The sequence below is a fragment of the Candoia aspera genome, chromosome 10 (assembly GCF_035149785.1).
Source record: "Candoia aspera isolate rCanAsp1 chromosome 10, rCanAsp1.hap2, whole genome shotgun sequence".
NCBI lineage: Eukaryota > Metazoa > Chordata > Lepidosauria > Squamata > Boidae > Candoia > Candoia aspera.
Window position 1 is genome coordinate 8776838 of NC_086162.1, and position 12678 is coordinate 8789515.

General features: G+C 44.1%; 1 protein-coding gene across 1 annotated transcript in view; it reads left to right on the forward strand.

The window, feature by feature from the left end:
- The first annotated feature begins 250 nt into the window (after positions 1 to 250).
- Positions 251 to 12678, forward strand: part of PSMB2 (proteasome 20S subunit beta 2) — a 37034-nt gene continuing 24606 nt past the window's right edge. Inside the window, exons 1-3 of the mRNA XM_063312117.1 lie at positions 251 to 421; positions 7638 to 7760; positions 8633 to 8703. Of these exons, the coding sequence (XP_063168187.1) occupies positions 331 to 421; positions 7638 to 7760; positions 8633 to 8703 (285 nt within the window). The 5' untranslated portion in view covers positions 251 to 330. The remainder of the gene's footprint in view (positions 422 to 7637; positions 7761 to 8632; positions 8704 to 12678) is intronic.

The following is a 12678-nucleotide window of genomic DNA, read 5'->3' on the forward strand; positions in this document are numbered from 1 at the left end:
AGCCCAAAGGCACCGGGAGGAGAAGGCAAGGGGCGGGACGGGCCTTGGGGGAATCACGTGAGCACTAAAGTTCCGGCAGCCTCCTGGGTAAAAGGCGGGCGGAAGAGAAAGACGGTCTGGGCGGCGCTTGATAGAAATCGAGGGAGGACGGGGAGGAGAGGCAAGACCTGCCCACGTGACCTTCGCGGGAACCATAGAGGCTACGCCTAGAAGGAGAAGGTAGGTGATCTCGCGGGACGTCTCCGTGACGTCACTCCTCCGCGCCGTGGCGCCCCGGCTTCTCGCTGTGTCACCGCGGCTCGGAGTTACGTTTCGGTCGCCCGGGCAGGCATGGAGTACCTCATCGGCATCCAAGGGCCCGACTTCGTGCTGGTGGCCGCCGATACCATCGCGGCCTCCAGCATCGTTCACCTGAAGCGCGGTCAGTCTCCGGGTTTCACCCAAGGGGGCGGCGGTGGTGGCGCTGAGACCGGTTGGAGGACCCTGGTCTGGGCATGAGGGGGAAGGAAAGCCGGGGCGCTGCGGAGGCCGGGATGAGACCGTGGGCCCTCCTTCGCGTTCCCTCGCCGCCGTCTCCAAAACGAAGCCCGCAGGCGCTCTTGGGAAGGGAAGGGCCGAGGGGTCGCGCGGGGCGCTTGCCTTGCCTGGCTCGTGACGGGACGGATCGAGCAGGAGCCGAAGGGAAAAGCTCTGCCGCGCCTGAGCTCCTGGGAAGAAGCTGCCAGTCAGAGCACGCCAAACAGTGCGGGCCTGGCCTGATCACTTTCTAAATTCCGGAGTTATCGTCAATCTTCTCCAAATGGGTTAAATTGCTCTTCTCGCCTGTTGATCCGTAGAATGTATGGGAGGGGATTGGTGACATTTCTCGAGATTTGGAAAGTTGGCGGGTGTGGGGGAGCCTCTTAGCAAAATGGCAGTCCGGGGGAAAATGAAACTAGGTGCAATAAATGCTTCTGAAACAGATTGTCTTGCACTGGATTAAAATATCAAATTGTATTGTTATATTTATGAAATATATAGGATAATCTGGTGTGTGCGTCACAGAGAAATATTACAGTAGCGGAGTACACTCTCGAGTGAAAATGTATACTTAGGTCCGCACCATATACTTAACTTGGTTACTAAATTAGCTTGTGTTCTGGATTTGCATAATGCATTGATTTATAGACTAGCCCAGTAGGCTGCAAATGCACAATATATTAAGATATAAAAGGAAAAGTAATCAAGTTTTGCCTGTGGTGCAGATGAAGCCATTAGGTTTGCCAGTGACTGGGCTAAGCAAATGTAAGCCTAGCCTTAGAATTAGATTTTTTTAAAATGTTCTGTGATCTGGATTATCTGTGCTAAACTGGTTTTTGCTGAGAGTAGGAAATACTAAAATGAAAATAGAATTTGCTGGATCAGAGTGTCAGAAAAGAGCAATTAGCAGCTCACCCCAGTGTCAATCCAGTGGTGATTAGCTTCCAGACTAATAGGCCATGTTCTAACTCCTATTTATTTGTATATTGTAGTAGAAATGTATTTTGTATTTGCATGTTGGCTTAGTTTCTAACATGTGCAGGAATTATTCTTTAATGTTGTGGATTACTTCCAATATACACCTTTGTGCTATACTTTCTGAGTACTGAAATCTTGAAAAGCTTTTCACTTCCATGCATTTCATAATGGAGCTTTTTCCCCCTAGAGTTTTCCCACTTTCTCCCCCCTAGAGTTCTCCAGAATGTCCCACTGAAAAATTGAATCAAATTTCTTGAGTGGGAATATCAACTATAGCAACTTTGTTCTTTATTCGTTCAGTCGCTTCCGACTCTTCGTGACTTCATGGACCAGCCCATGCCAGAGCTTCCTGTCGGTCGTCAACACCCCCAGCTCCCCCAGGGACGAGACCTCTAGAATATCATCCATCCATCTTGCCCTTGGTCGGCCCCTCTTCCTTTTGCCCTCCACTCTCCCTAGCATCAGCATCTTCTCCAGGGTGTCCTGTCTTCTCATGATGTGGCCAGAGTATTTCAGTTTTGCCTTTAATATCATTCCCTCAAGTGAGCAGTCTGGCTTTATTTCCTGGAGGATGGACTGGTTTGATCTTCTTGCAGTCCAAGGCACTCTCAGGATTTTCCTCCAACACCACAGTTCCAAAGCATCGATCTTCCTTCTCTCAGCCTTCCTTATGGTCCAGCTCTCGCAGCCATATGTTACTACGGGGAACACCATTGCTTTAACTACACGGACCTTTGTTGTCAGTGTGATGTCTCTGCTCTTAACTATTTTATTGAGATTTGTCATTGCTCTTCTCCCAAGGATTAAGCGTCTTCTGATTTCCTGACTGCAGTCAGCATCTGCAGTAATCTTCGCACCTAGAAATACGTCTTTCACTGCTTCAACATTTTCTCCCTCTATTTGCCAGTTATCAATCAAGCTGGTTGCCATAATCTTGGTTTTTTTGAGGTTTAGCTGCCAGCCAGCTTTTGCACTTCCTTCTTTTACCTTCATCATAAGGCTCCTCAGTTCCTCTTCGCTTTCAGCCATCAAAGTGGTATCATCTGCATGTCTGAGATTGTTAATGTTTCTTCCAGCGATTTTAACTCCAGCCTTGGATTCCTCAAGCCCAGCACGTTGCATGATGTGTTCTGCATACAAGTTGAATAGGTAGGGTGAGAGTATACAGCCCTGCCGTACTCCTTTCCCAATCTTAAACCAGTCCGTTGTTCCGTGGTCTGTTCTTACTGTTGCTACTTGGTCATTATACAGATTGTTCAGGAGGCAGACAAGATGACTTGGTATCCCCATACCACTAAGAACTTGCCACAATTTGTTATGGTCCACACAGTCAAAGGCTTTAGAATAGTCAATCAAACAGAAATAGATGTTTTTCTGAAACTCCCTGGCTTTTTCCATGATCCATCGGATATTGGCAATTTGGTCCCTAGTTCCTCTGCCTTTTCTAAACCCAGCTTGTACATCTGGCAATTCTCGCTCCATGAATTGCTGAAGTCTACCTTGCAGGATCTTGAGCATTACCTTACTGGCATGTGAAATGAGTGCCACTGTTCGATAGTTTGAACACTCTTTAGTGTTTCCCTTTTTTGGTATGGGGATATAAGTTGATTTTTTCCAGTCTGATGGCCATTCTTGTGTTTTCCAAATTTGCTGGCATATAGCATGCATTACCTTGACAGCATCATCTTGCAAGATTTTGAACAGTTCAGCTGGGATGCCGTCATCTCCTACTGCCTTGTTATTAGCAATGCTTCCCAAGGCCCATTCAACTTCACTCTTCAGGATGTCTGGCTCTAGCTCACTGACCACACCGTCAGAGCTATCCCCGATATTGTTATCCTTCCTATATAGGTCTTCTGTATATTCTTGCCACCTTTTCTTGATCTCTTCTTCTTCTGTTAGGTCCTTGCCATCTTTGTTTTTGATCATACCCATTTTTGCCTGGAATTTACCTCCGATGGTTCTAATTTTCTGGAAGAGGTCTCTTGTCCTTCCTATTCTATTGTCTTCTTCCAGTTCCACGCATTGCTTGTTTAAACATAATTCCTTATCTCTTCTGGCTAACCTCTGGAATTTTGCATTTAATTGGGCATATCTCCCCCTATCACTGTTGCCTTTTGCTTTCCTTCTTTCTTGGGCTACTTCTAGTGTTTCAGCAGACAGCCATTTTGCCTTCTTGGTTTTCTCTTTCTTTGGGATGTATTTTGTTGCTGCCTCTTGAACAATGTTGCGGACTTCTGTCCATAGTTCTTCCGGGACCCTATCTACTAAGTCCAGTCCCTTAAATCGATTCTTTACCTCCACTGCATATTCCTTAGGAATATTAGTGAGCTCATATCTAGCTGATCTGTGGGTCTTCCCTAATCTCTTTAGTCTGATCCTAAATTGTGCAAGAAGAAGTTCGTGATCTGAACTACAGTCAGCTCCAGGTCTTGTTTTTACCGACTGTATAGATGTCCACCACCTTTGTCTGCGAAGGATGTAGTCAATCTGATTTCGGTGTTGTCCATCTGGTGAAGTCCATGTATAAAGCCGTCTCTTAGGTTGTTGGAAGAGAGTGTTTGTTATGCAGAGTGAGTTGTCTTGGCAAAATTCTATCAGCCTATGTCCTGCTTCGTTTTGTTCTCCCAGGCCATGCTTACCTGTAATTCCAGGTGTCATTTGACTGCCCGCCTTAGCATTCCAGTCTCCCGTGATGAAAATAACATCTCTTTTACGCGTGTTGTCCAGTAGGTGCTGCAGATCCTCATAGAACTGCTCTACTTCAGCTTCTTCAGCATCTGTGGTTGGGGCATATATTTGGATCACTGTGATGTTAGATGGCTTGCCCTCAATTCAAATTGAGATCATTCTATCATTTTTTGGATTGTATCCAAGCACTGCTTTAGCCACTTTACTATTAATTATGAAGGCTACTCCATTTCTTCTGTGGTCCTCTTGTCCACAGTAGTAGATCTGGTGGTCATTTGATGTGAAGTGGCCCATTCCAGTCCATTTCAGTTCACTGATGCCCAGAATGTCTATCTTTAATCTTGACATCTCACCAATGACCACATCCAATTTGCCCTCGCTCATAGATCTTACATTCCAGGTTCCAATGGTGTGTTGATCCTTAGAACATCGGATTCGCCGTTCACCACCAGCACCGTCGGCCGCTAGCCGTCCTTTCGGCTTTGAGCTAGCTGCGTCATCACGTCTGGGGCTAGTTGAGCTCATCCTCTGTTCCTCCCCAGTAGCATTTTGACCATCTTCCGACCTGGGGGTCTCATCTTCCGATGGTATACCGACATATCTCTGGTTGTACTGATCCATTTAGTTTTCATGGCAAGAATACTGGGGTGGGTTGCCATTACCTTCCCCAGGGATCACATTTAGTCTGACCTCTCTGTCATGACCTTCCAGTCTTGGGTGGCCCTTCATGGTTTAGCTCATGGCATCATTGAGGTGCTCAAGCTTCAGCACCACGACAAGGTAACGATCCTTCGCTGAAGTATAGCAACTTACCTTCCCAATTTTGCTAGAAAGTGAAGCCACTAAAGTCACGAATCACATTTGGTGGAAATCCCCACTTTAGGATTACTTTTGCATTGGAAATGAATGTATTAGACTGTGTTCAACTAGTGAAATATTTTTCCAGCCATAAAGTGCTATGGCTTGGTTCATGCATCATGTTAAGTTCTGATTTGTTGAACAAGCCACAGGTAGGTTCACATAATACCCTAAGGGCCTAAGCAAAGCTTAAACCGCATGATGGCTAAGTACAATGTGTTGTAAACAGAACTTCTGCAAAATCTTAGTGGATCTATTGTTAGTGCTGGTAGTTTGTGCTAAGGATGCTTTACAGTAAATTATGTTGTGTTGATGGGTTTAGATTAAGAGCTACTTTGTTCACTGGCCTAATGAGAATTAGGACACTATCTTGCTTCTCAGTGCTTTGGATTTTGGATTCAGCTTGGATTTTTGAGAACTGCCAGTATGAACTCTCTTGGTACCTTGCTTCTCTTCTGTTACATTCTAAACAGATGCTTTTATTGATCTCTCTTCTTAATAGTTCTGGCTTCCATAATGCTGACTTTGTAAACATATTTTTAACAGCCACAAAATACTGAATTAATCCTATTAAAAAACCGTGGCATTAAACATGCCTTCCAGAGAAGTTAATTCAGCAGTATTCTAGAGGTAAAAATGAAAGTGTGATTCTGATATGGAGATTTAAACTGTTCAGTGGAGGATGCCCAAGAGATTGAGAGAACTACTTTATTGAAAAATGCAAAATGCTCCTGGAAAATAAATATATGTATTTACTTGCCATCTCCTAAATTCAGCCAAAGATAATGTGGAAGAGTCATTAGTAACACAACCACCCCACCCCACCCGCAATCGTGGGGATCCTGCCTCCCCCAGTTGGTTTGCTCTTTTTTTCCTTCTGCTTGAAAGGACCTGTGCTTTGGTTGTGGCCAGCAATATATTTGAAATGCTATGGCCAATGTGCCAGCTGTACCTGAAGATGCAAATTTGGGTCCTACATCTTAATGATGTGCCATATGAACTGTCACAACATCTTATTTGTGGGCCTTTGATAACTTTTTGAAAATTTCAGCTGGTCCAGAATCATCTGGACCAATTGATAGTGCTAGTTATAGAACACTTGTTATCCTATGGTTAAAAATGGCTGTTGTTCTAATTTGGGACATAATGATTTTCATTGATTTATTTATGTTTATATATACAGCACCACCATAATCTGCACTGGCTCAGAGTTGTTTAGAACAATCAAACAGTAACAACAATGTATAAAACCATAGACTATAAAGCTTTGTGAAGGGACGCGGTGGCGCTGCGGGTTAAACCGCTGAGCTGCCGATCGGAAGGTCGGCGGTTCGAAACCGCGCGGCGGGGTGAGCTCCCGTTGCTAGTCCCAGCTCCTGCTTACCTAGCAGTTCGAAAACATGCAAATGTGAGTAGATCAATAGGTACCGCTTCGGCGGGAAGGTAACGGCGTTCCATTTAGTCATGCCGGCCACATGACCACGGAGGAAGTGTCTACGGACAGACGCCGGCTCTTCGGCTTTGAAACGGAGATGAGCACCGCCCCCTAGAGTCGGACACGACTGGACTTTACGTCGAGGGAAACCTTTACCTTTACCTTTTATAAAGCTTTGTATATGACATGGAACCAGGCTATAGCTACTAATCAATCCTGCCTGATCATTATGACCTTCTCCTAGTCAAGTGGAAATGCAAGGAAAGATCTTCTTTATGAATGCTCTCAGTCCTTGGAAGTCCCTGACAAGAGAATTTAGACTAGCACGCTCTCTATTATTGTCCTGCTGGCAGGCAAAAATGTCTTCATTCCAGCAGGTCTTTGTAGCAGAAACTGTTTAAGTTGTGCTGTAATTGGTTGGGTGCTTTAACTATTTTCATGTTTGTAATTGTGTTTCTTATATTTGTGAGCTGCCTTGAACATTTAATAGTTTGGTCTAGTGGTTAAGGCAATGGGCTAGAAACCAGGAGACTGCGAGTTCTAGTCCCGCCTTAGGCCTGAAAGCCAGCTGGGTGACTTTGGGCCAGTCCCTCTCTCTCAGCCCAAGAGCCAATCAGGCCTGGTATGAGAGTTCTAGTCCCGCCTTAGGCACGAAAGTCGGCTGGGTGACCTTGAGCCAGTCCCTTCCTCTCAGCCCAACCCACCTCACAGGGTTGTTGCTGTGGGGAAATAGGAGGAGGAAGGCGTATTAGGTATGTTGGCTTTCTTGAGGTATTTTTAAAAATAATAAAGGTGGGATAGAAAATAATAAATAAATAAATAAATAAAATGATGCATTCAGTTGCCAACTGATCGGTCATCTGCCCTTTTGACTGTTTTGTAAATTTAAATATTTTTACATTACAAAAGCTTAAATCTTGATGGTTATTAGAGAACAAGAATCTAAACAACTTGGTTGTTTTTTGACTCTTCAGTCATATGTAAGGCTTGTTTATACATTTACTTTAGATCATGGAAAGTGAAAACAATGCTGTGGAATTAATTAGAAGAGTCATTACTCCCCTCCCTTTTGTTTTTCAGTATGAAAACTTCACATCTGGTTATTCTTTCTCTGACAGTGGTGCCTTGCTTCTTTTCTTCCTCCATAATGGTATAGATCATGACAAGATGTTCAAGATGAGTGAGAAAATCTTGCTACTGTGTGTTGGGGAGGCTGGCGATACTGTCCAGTTTGCAGAGTACATCCAGAAAAATGTCCAGCTCTACAAGATGAGGAACGGTGAGTGGTGTAGCTGAGTTCTCATGAAAAGGAGACAGTAAGAAGCTAGGGCTCCATATTACCACTGATTTATATTTTGATGTCTTCAGGTACAGAGTAGAAATCTGTCTATTCCTTCACCTATTTATGGCCTTATCTCAGTTGCTCAGTCACTTTTGTTTTCCCACCTATGGTGAACAGTATTGCAGGGTGACAGCCAAAAGTGTTGTAGACATTTAGTTTCTTGTACTTTTGCTGTTGTCTTGAAGTTTCTTAAGTCCAGTTTGCATATTCAGAGTAACAGGAGTGTATCTGAGTGAAGGGGTTTTTCATTAAATGCCTCTTATATTTGAAGTAAATGCAGCCACTCTGATTTCAGAAAATTAGTATTTCAAGTGTGAGAATAATAGCTTAAAAATATTCCCCGTAACATGCAAGACATGGGAATTTTTACTCCACCTTAATTCCTTTGTCTGCGTATCCTATGAATGCTAAATTTCTGTAGCACTTGACAGATTGACTATAATTACTCTACATAAGATTTTTTTTTCTGACTTCACTTTATAGGTTCTATAGATTTCTAGCTTTGTCCCCCGTCTACATGCATTTTTTGTAAGCACAGAGTTTGGGTACAAGCATTTTTGTAGCTGCTAACTCTATTTAGGTGTGGCAAGGGTATGTGCGAGTAAGGCTTTAGAGGTTTAGGGGACAAGGCAGCTAAGTCATCTTTCTGTGCAGCCACTTGTTCACAAGAAATTGAAGTCCTGCTGTCCTAGTTTAGTATTTACTGCTTTGCGCTCTAAAATTTAGCTGAAGCAGTTGCTTACGATGAGTCTAGAATGAATTTTACATTAGCCGTAGAACATATGATTTTGTCATTTTCTTAACAATAGGATACGAGCTGTCTCCAACTGCAGCTGCCAACTTCACACGCCGAAATCTGGCCGATTACTTGCGGAGCAGGGTAAGTCAGCCAGCTTTTATCAGCTGTTTGTGTTCGAATATGTCATGCCTTCTATCCAAGTCTTAGGATAAGAGAACGTAATGGAACTTGCAGATGTGTCACCTCCATCATTTCCTGATCCTTTAAAGATCCATGCTGTCTGTCTTTGAAGATAAAGGGTTGATCTGAAAATAATTTCAAGTATAGGACGGGGTATGGGAGCATGTTGAATAAGAAGTGAACTACCCAGCTACTTAGACATTCACTTTAGTTGGTGGATTCTTGTTGGAATTATCAGGGGTCAACTCAGCATTGTCTCATAAGCATAAGGGGGTCTTTCTAGTAAACACATCTCTATTGTGCTTATGGGATGTCACGTGGGTCACCTGATTTCCGCTTCCTCCTCCTCCTTGGGTTTGGGGATTAACAATCTCCAGTACCCTTCTGGCAGACCTGCAAGCAGGAGGTGCTGCAGAATGCAGCTCTCGTCCTCTTTCATCTCGCTTGCACGCAGACGTTTCTATTCCACATAGAAATGTGTCTACAAAGAACCAGTGATGATTAAGTGTTTTCTACTATGAATCTACCTATATCCAGATCTACTGAATAAAAGTAAGCTATCTCTATTTTTCTTCATCTAATTACTATGTGAAGACTGAATTTATTTCTGAATGTAATTAAGCTTAATGTGCAAGTTCCCTTTCGGTTCATGCTTCTACTTTGCCAGATTGTTGTTAGCTGCTTGGAGTTCTTTTATTAACCTTTAAAAACTCCATCAATTCTTCCCTTTTTCACTCTTCCCATGCCCAGCCCCATCCTGCTGGGGGAACCGCTGATCCTCCAGTGAGGCTTTTTGGGAATACAGATGGCTGCCAAGCAAGGATGGTTCCTCTGTAACTTTCTTATCTTAAGGTCCAGCTGTTCATTTCTTGCAATTCTGCCATTGCTTTAAGGAAACCGTCTACAGCCTGGTGCCTCCCAGATTCATTGAGTTTCGGCTTCCATAATCCAACAACCTGGGTACTTAAAACTGGCTTTAGTCTTTTAATGTTCCATGATTGTTCATAATGGCTAAGTGTTACTTCCCGAGTGACACTTCCTGCTTCGGTAGTGACCAGGATCTCAAGGGTGTGGCAGTTAACTTTGATAAAGGTGGCAATTGGCCACAAATAACTACCATGGCTGAGGCCATGCGTGAGAGATTGTTGGAAGGCTGAGATGGTAACAGAAGGTATGTTAGACATAATCTGCCAACAGATAGGAGAGGAATTTGTACAGGTAGTCCTTGCTTAACAACCACAATTGGGACCGGCAGCTTCATTGCTAAGTGATGCAGTCGTTAAGCAAGACATCACGTGACCGTGACAAGCTTACGACCTCACTTCCACCATGGCCGTTAAGTGAATCACTTGTGGTCGTTAAGCAAGACACCACGTGACTGCAACTTGCAATTTTACTGCTGGCTTCTCCATTGACTCTGCTTGTCAGAAGCTGGCTGTGAAGCACGCAGATGGCGATTGTGTGACTGTGAGACACTGTGATGGTTGTAAACACCCACCAGTTGCAAAGCTCCTGAATCTTCATTACATGACTGCAGGGAAGCTGCAACAGTCTTAAGTTATGTATCTTCAAATGGTCACTAAACAGGGCAGTTGTTAAGCGAGGACTACCTATAGCTTCTCTCCTAAACAGCAGCTCAGTCTGGATTGGAAAAAAACTGGGAAGAGGGATATTCCAAATTTCTATCACTGCCCATCTCTCCCGAAAAGGGGACTCTGGGCGGTTATTAGGGGAAAGATTGTAACACGGTGATGGAACAGTTCTTGGGTCCCTTTGAGACTAGCAATTCCTACAAATCTCAGTGAGGGCAGACAACTGGTTATAATGGTCCAACCCAGGTGCCTGATGTATCCCGTCTGCCTTTCCGAGTGACCTTGGGGCATTTCCTGCCTCTTTTGTCAGTAACACTGTTAAAGCTCTGGCTGATCTATGAAATATAGAGATGGCCTGGGTGGTCGAGACTGTTAGGTGCTTGAGACTGTTGTTCAACCTACTCTCTCTAGAAGAACTCAGTCTACACCTTGAGAGAATGAAATGGACAGATAGATGCAAATGAAGGAACAAATGAGACTGAACATGAAGTGGGGCTTTCTTTGAGGCCCAACTGAAATTCAGTTCCAAAATTCATGAAGGTTTACCTGTCTGCCTCCATTGCATCTGCACAGAACAGGCTGGCAATGCTTTTCCATATTGTGTGGGATCTCATTCATCAACATGTTGGGGAAGATGAGCTGGAACAGTTGGAGGCTCGCTTTGAGCAATTTTCCTTGTTCTCTGCAGACAAAGTTGATTGGTTTCGCCTTGGACTGTAGAATTGGGTAGTCACTCATAAGGAGGTGGCCTTAGCAACCACTTGTCAGGTTCATGTGGATTCTTTTCACCTTGTAGATTTCAACAATATGGACAGGTTATATGGTGAGATGAGGGCCTCCATTTGCTTGCTAAAGCCTTGCCCTTCCTGCCTGATTAAATCAGCCAGGTTGGGGCTGGGCCCATGGTTAAAGGAAGTGATTATGCCTCCTTGAGCACAGGATGGGTTCTTGCATGTGTAAAGGAGACATTTGATGTAAGACCTTTATTAGAAAACAACTCTATTCTCTTGACCTGGAAGAACTTTCTAATTATAGGCCAGTCTCAAATATTCCATTCTTAGGTAAGGTGATTAAGAAAGTGGTAGCCTTTTAGTTTCAGGTACATCTGAATGAAACTGATTTTCTGGACCCACTTTATTTGGGTTTTCATCTGCGATACGGTATTGCTTTGGATGTCTTGGCAGACGACCTTTTCTAGAAACTAGGTGGGAGACATATAAATCTGCTAGTTCTCCCAGGCCTCTCAGTGGCTTTGCGGCCACTGATACTTTCCTGGGCCGTCTGACAAGATTGGGCCTTGGGGCACGGTTTCACAGTGGTTCTGGTGCTTTTCATTAGGATGTACCCAAAAGGTGTTGCTGGGAGGATCTACTGTTCGACACCTGCTCATTGGCTCCTGGTGTTCCTCTGGGTTGGGCCTTGTCCCATATATGAAACCACTGAGGGGGGTTAATTCAGAGCTTTCGAGTGGGATACCATCACACTGCTGATGACAGCCAATCTTATTGCTCCATACCTTCTAATCCTAAGGAAGTCATCAGCATACTTGATTGTCTAAAGGGGCTGGATGAGAGAGAACAAGCTGAAATTAAAGCCAGGCAAGACAGAAGCACTGTTGGCAAAGGAAAGGCTAGACTCTGGGATTGAGGTGAAGTTTGTTCATCTCAGGTTTGCAGTCTGGGAGTGCTTCATGACCCCCAGTTGTCACTGGATTCGCAGTTCATAGTTGTGGCGGGGAACACATTAGCACAGTTACAGCTAGCACACCAGCTGTGACCTTTCCTGAGATGGTCAGACGTAACAACAGTAATCTACACCTTGTAATACCCTTTATGATGGGGCTACCCTTGGAAAAAAAAAAAAAAGTCCAGAACTTGCAGTTGGTGCAAAATGGGGTGGCCAAGCTGCTGACTGGTACCGGTTATGGGGATCATATAGTGCCTGTACTGAAGGAATGGTACAGGCTCACTGTTAACTATACCCAGCACAGTTTGAAGTGGTGGTGTTGACTTTAAATGGCATGAGGCCCAATTATGTGAGAGACTGCATCTCCCACTGGGAACCTGACCAGTAACTCAGATCAACAGGGCAGTCCCTTCGGAAGATGCCCTGTTACTTGAAGCTCCATGGACTTTCTCCTGCTTGGCTCTTACAGAGCATCTTCCCTAAAGAAACACGTTCAGCTCTCATTCTCCCTATGCTGAGGAAGATGGGAAGAAATATCTTTTGCCAAGCTTTTAATTACTAATGATTTTAATGACTGCTTTTAATTTTGATTTTCAATTGTAATAGTTTTATTCTGGTTGATACTTGGTGAGCTGCCTTGAGTGTTGGAATAACCAGA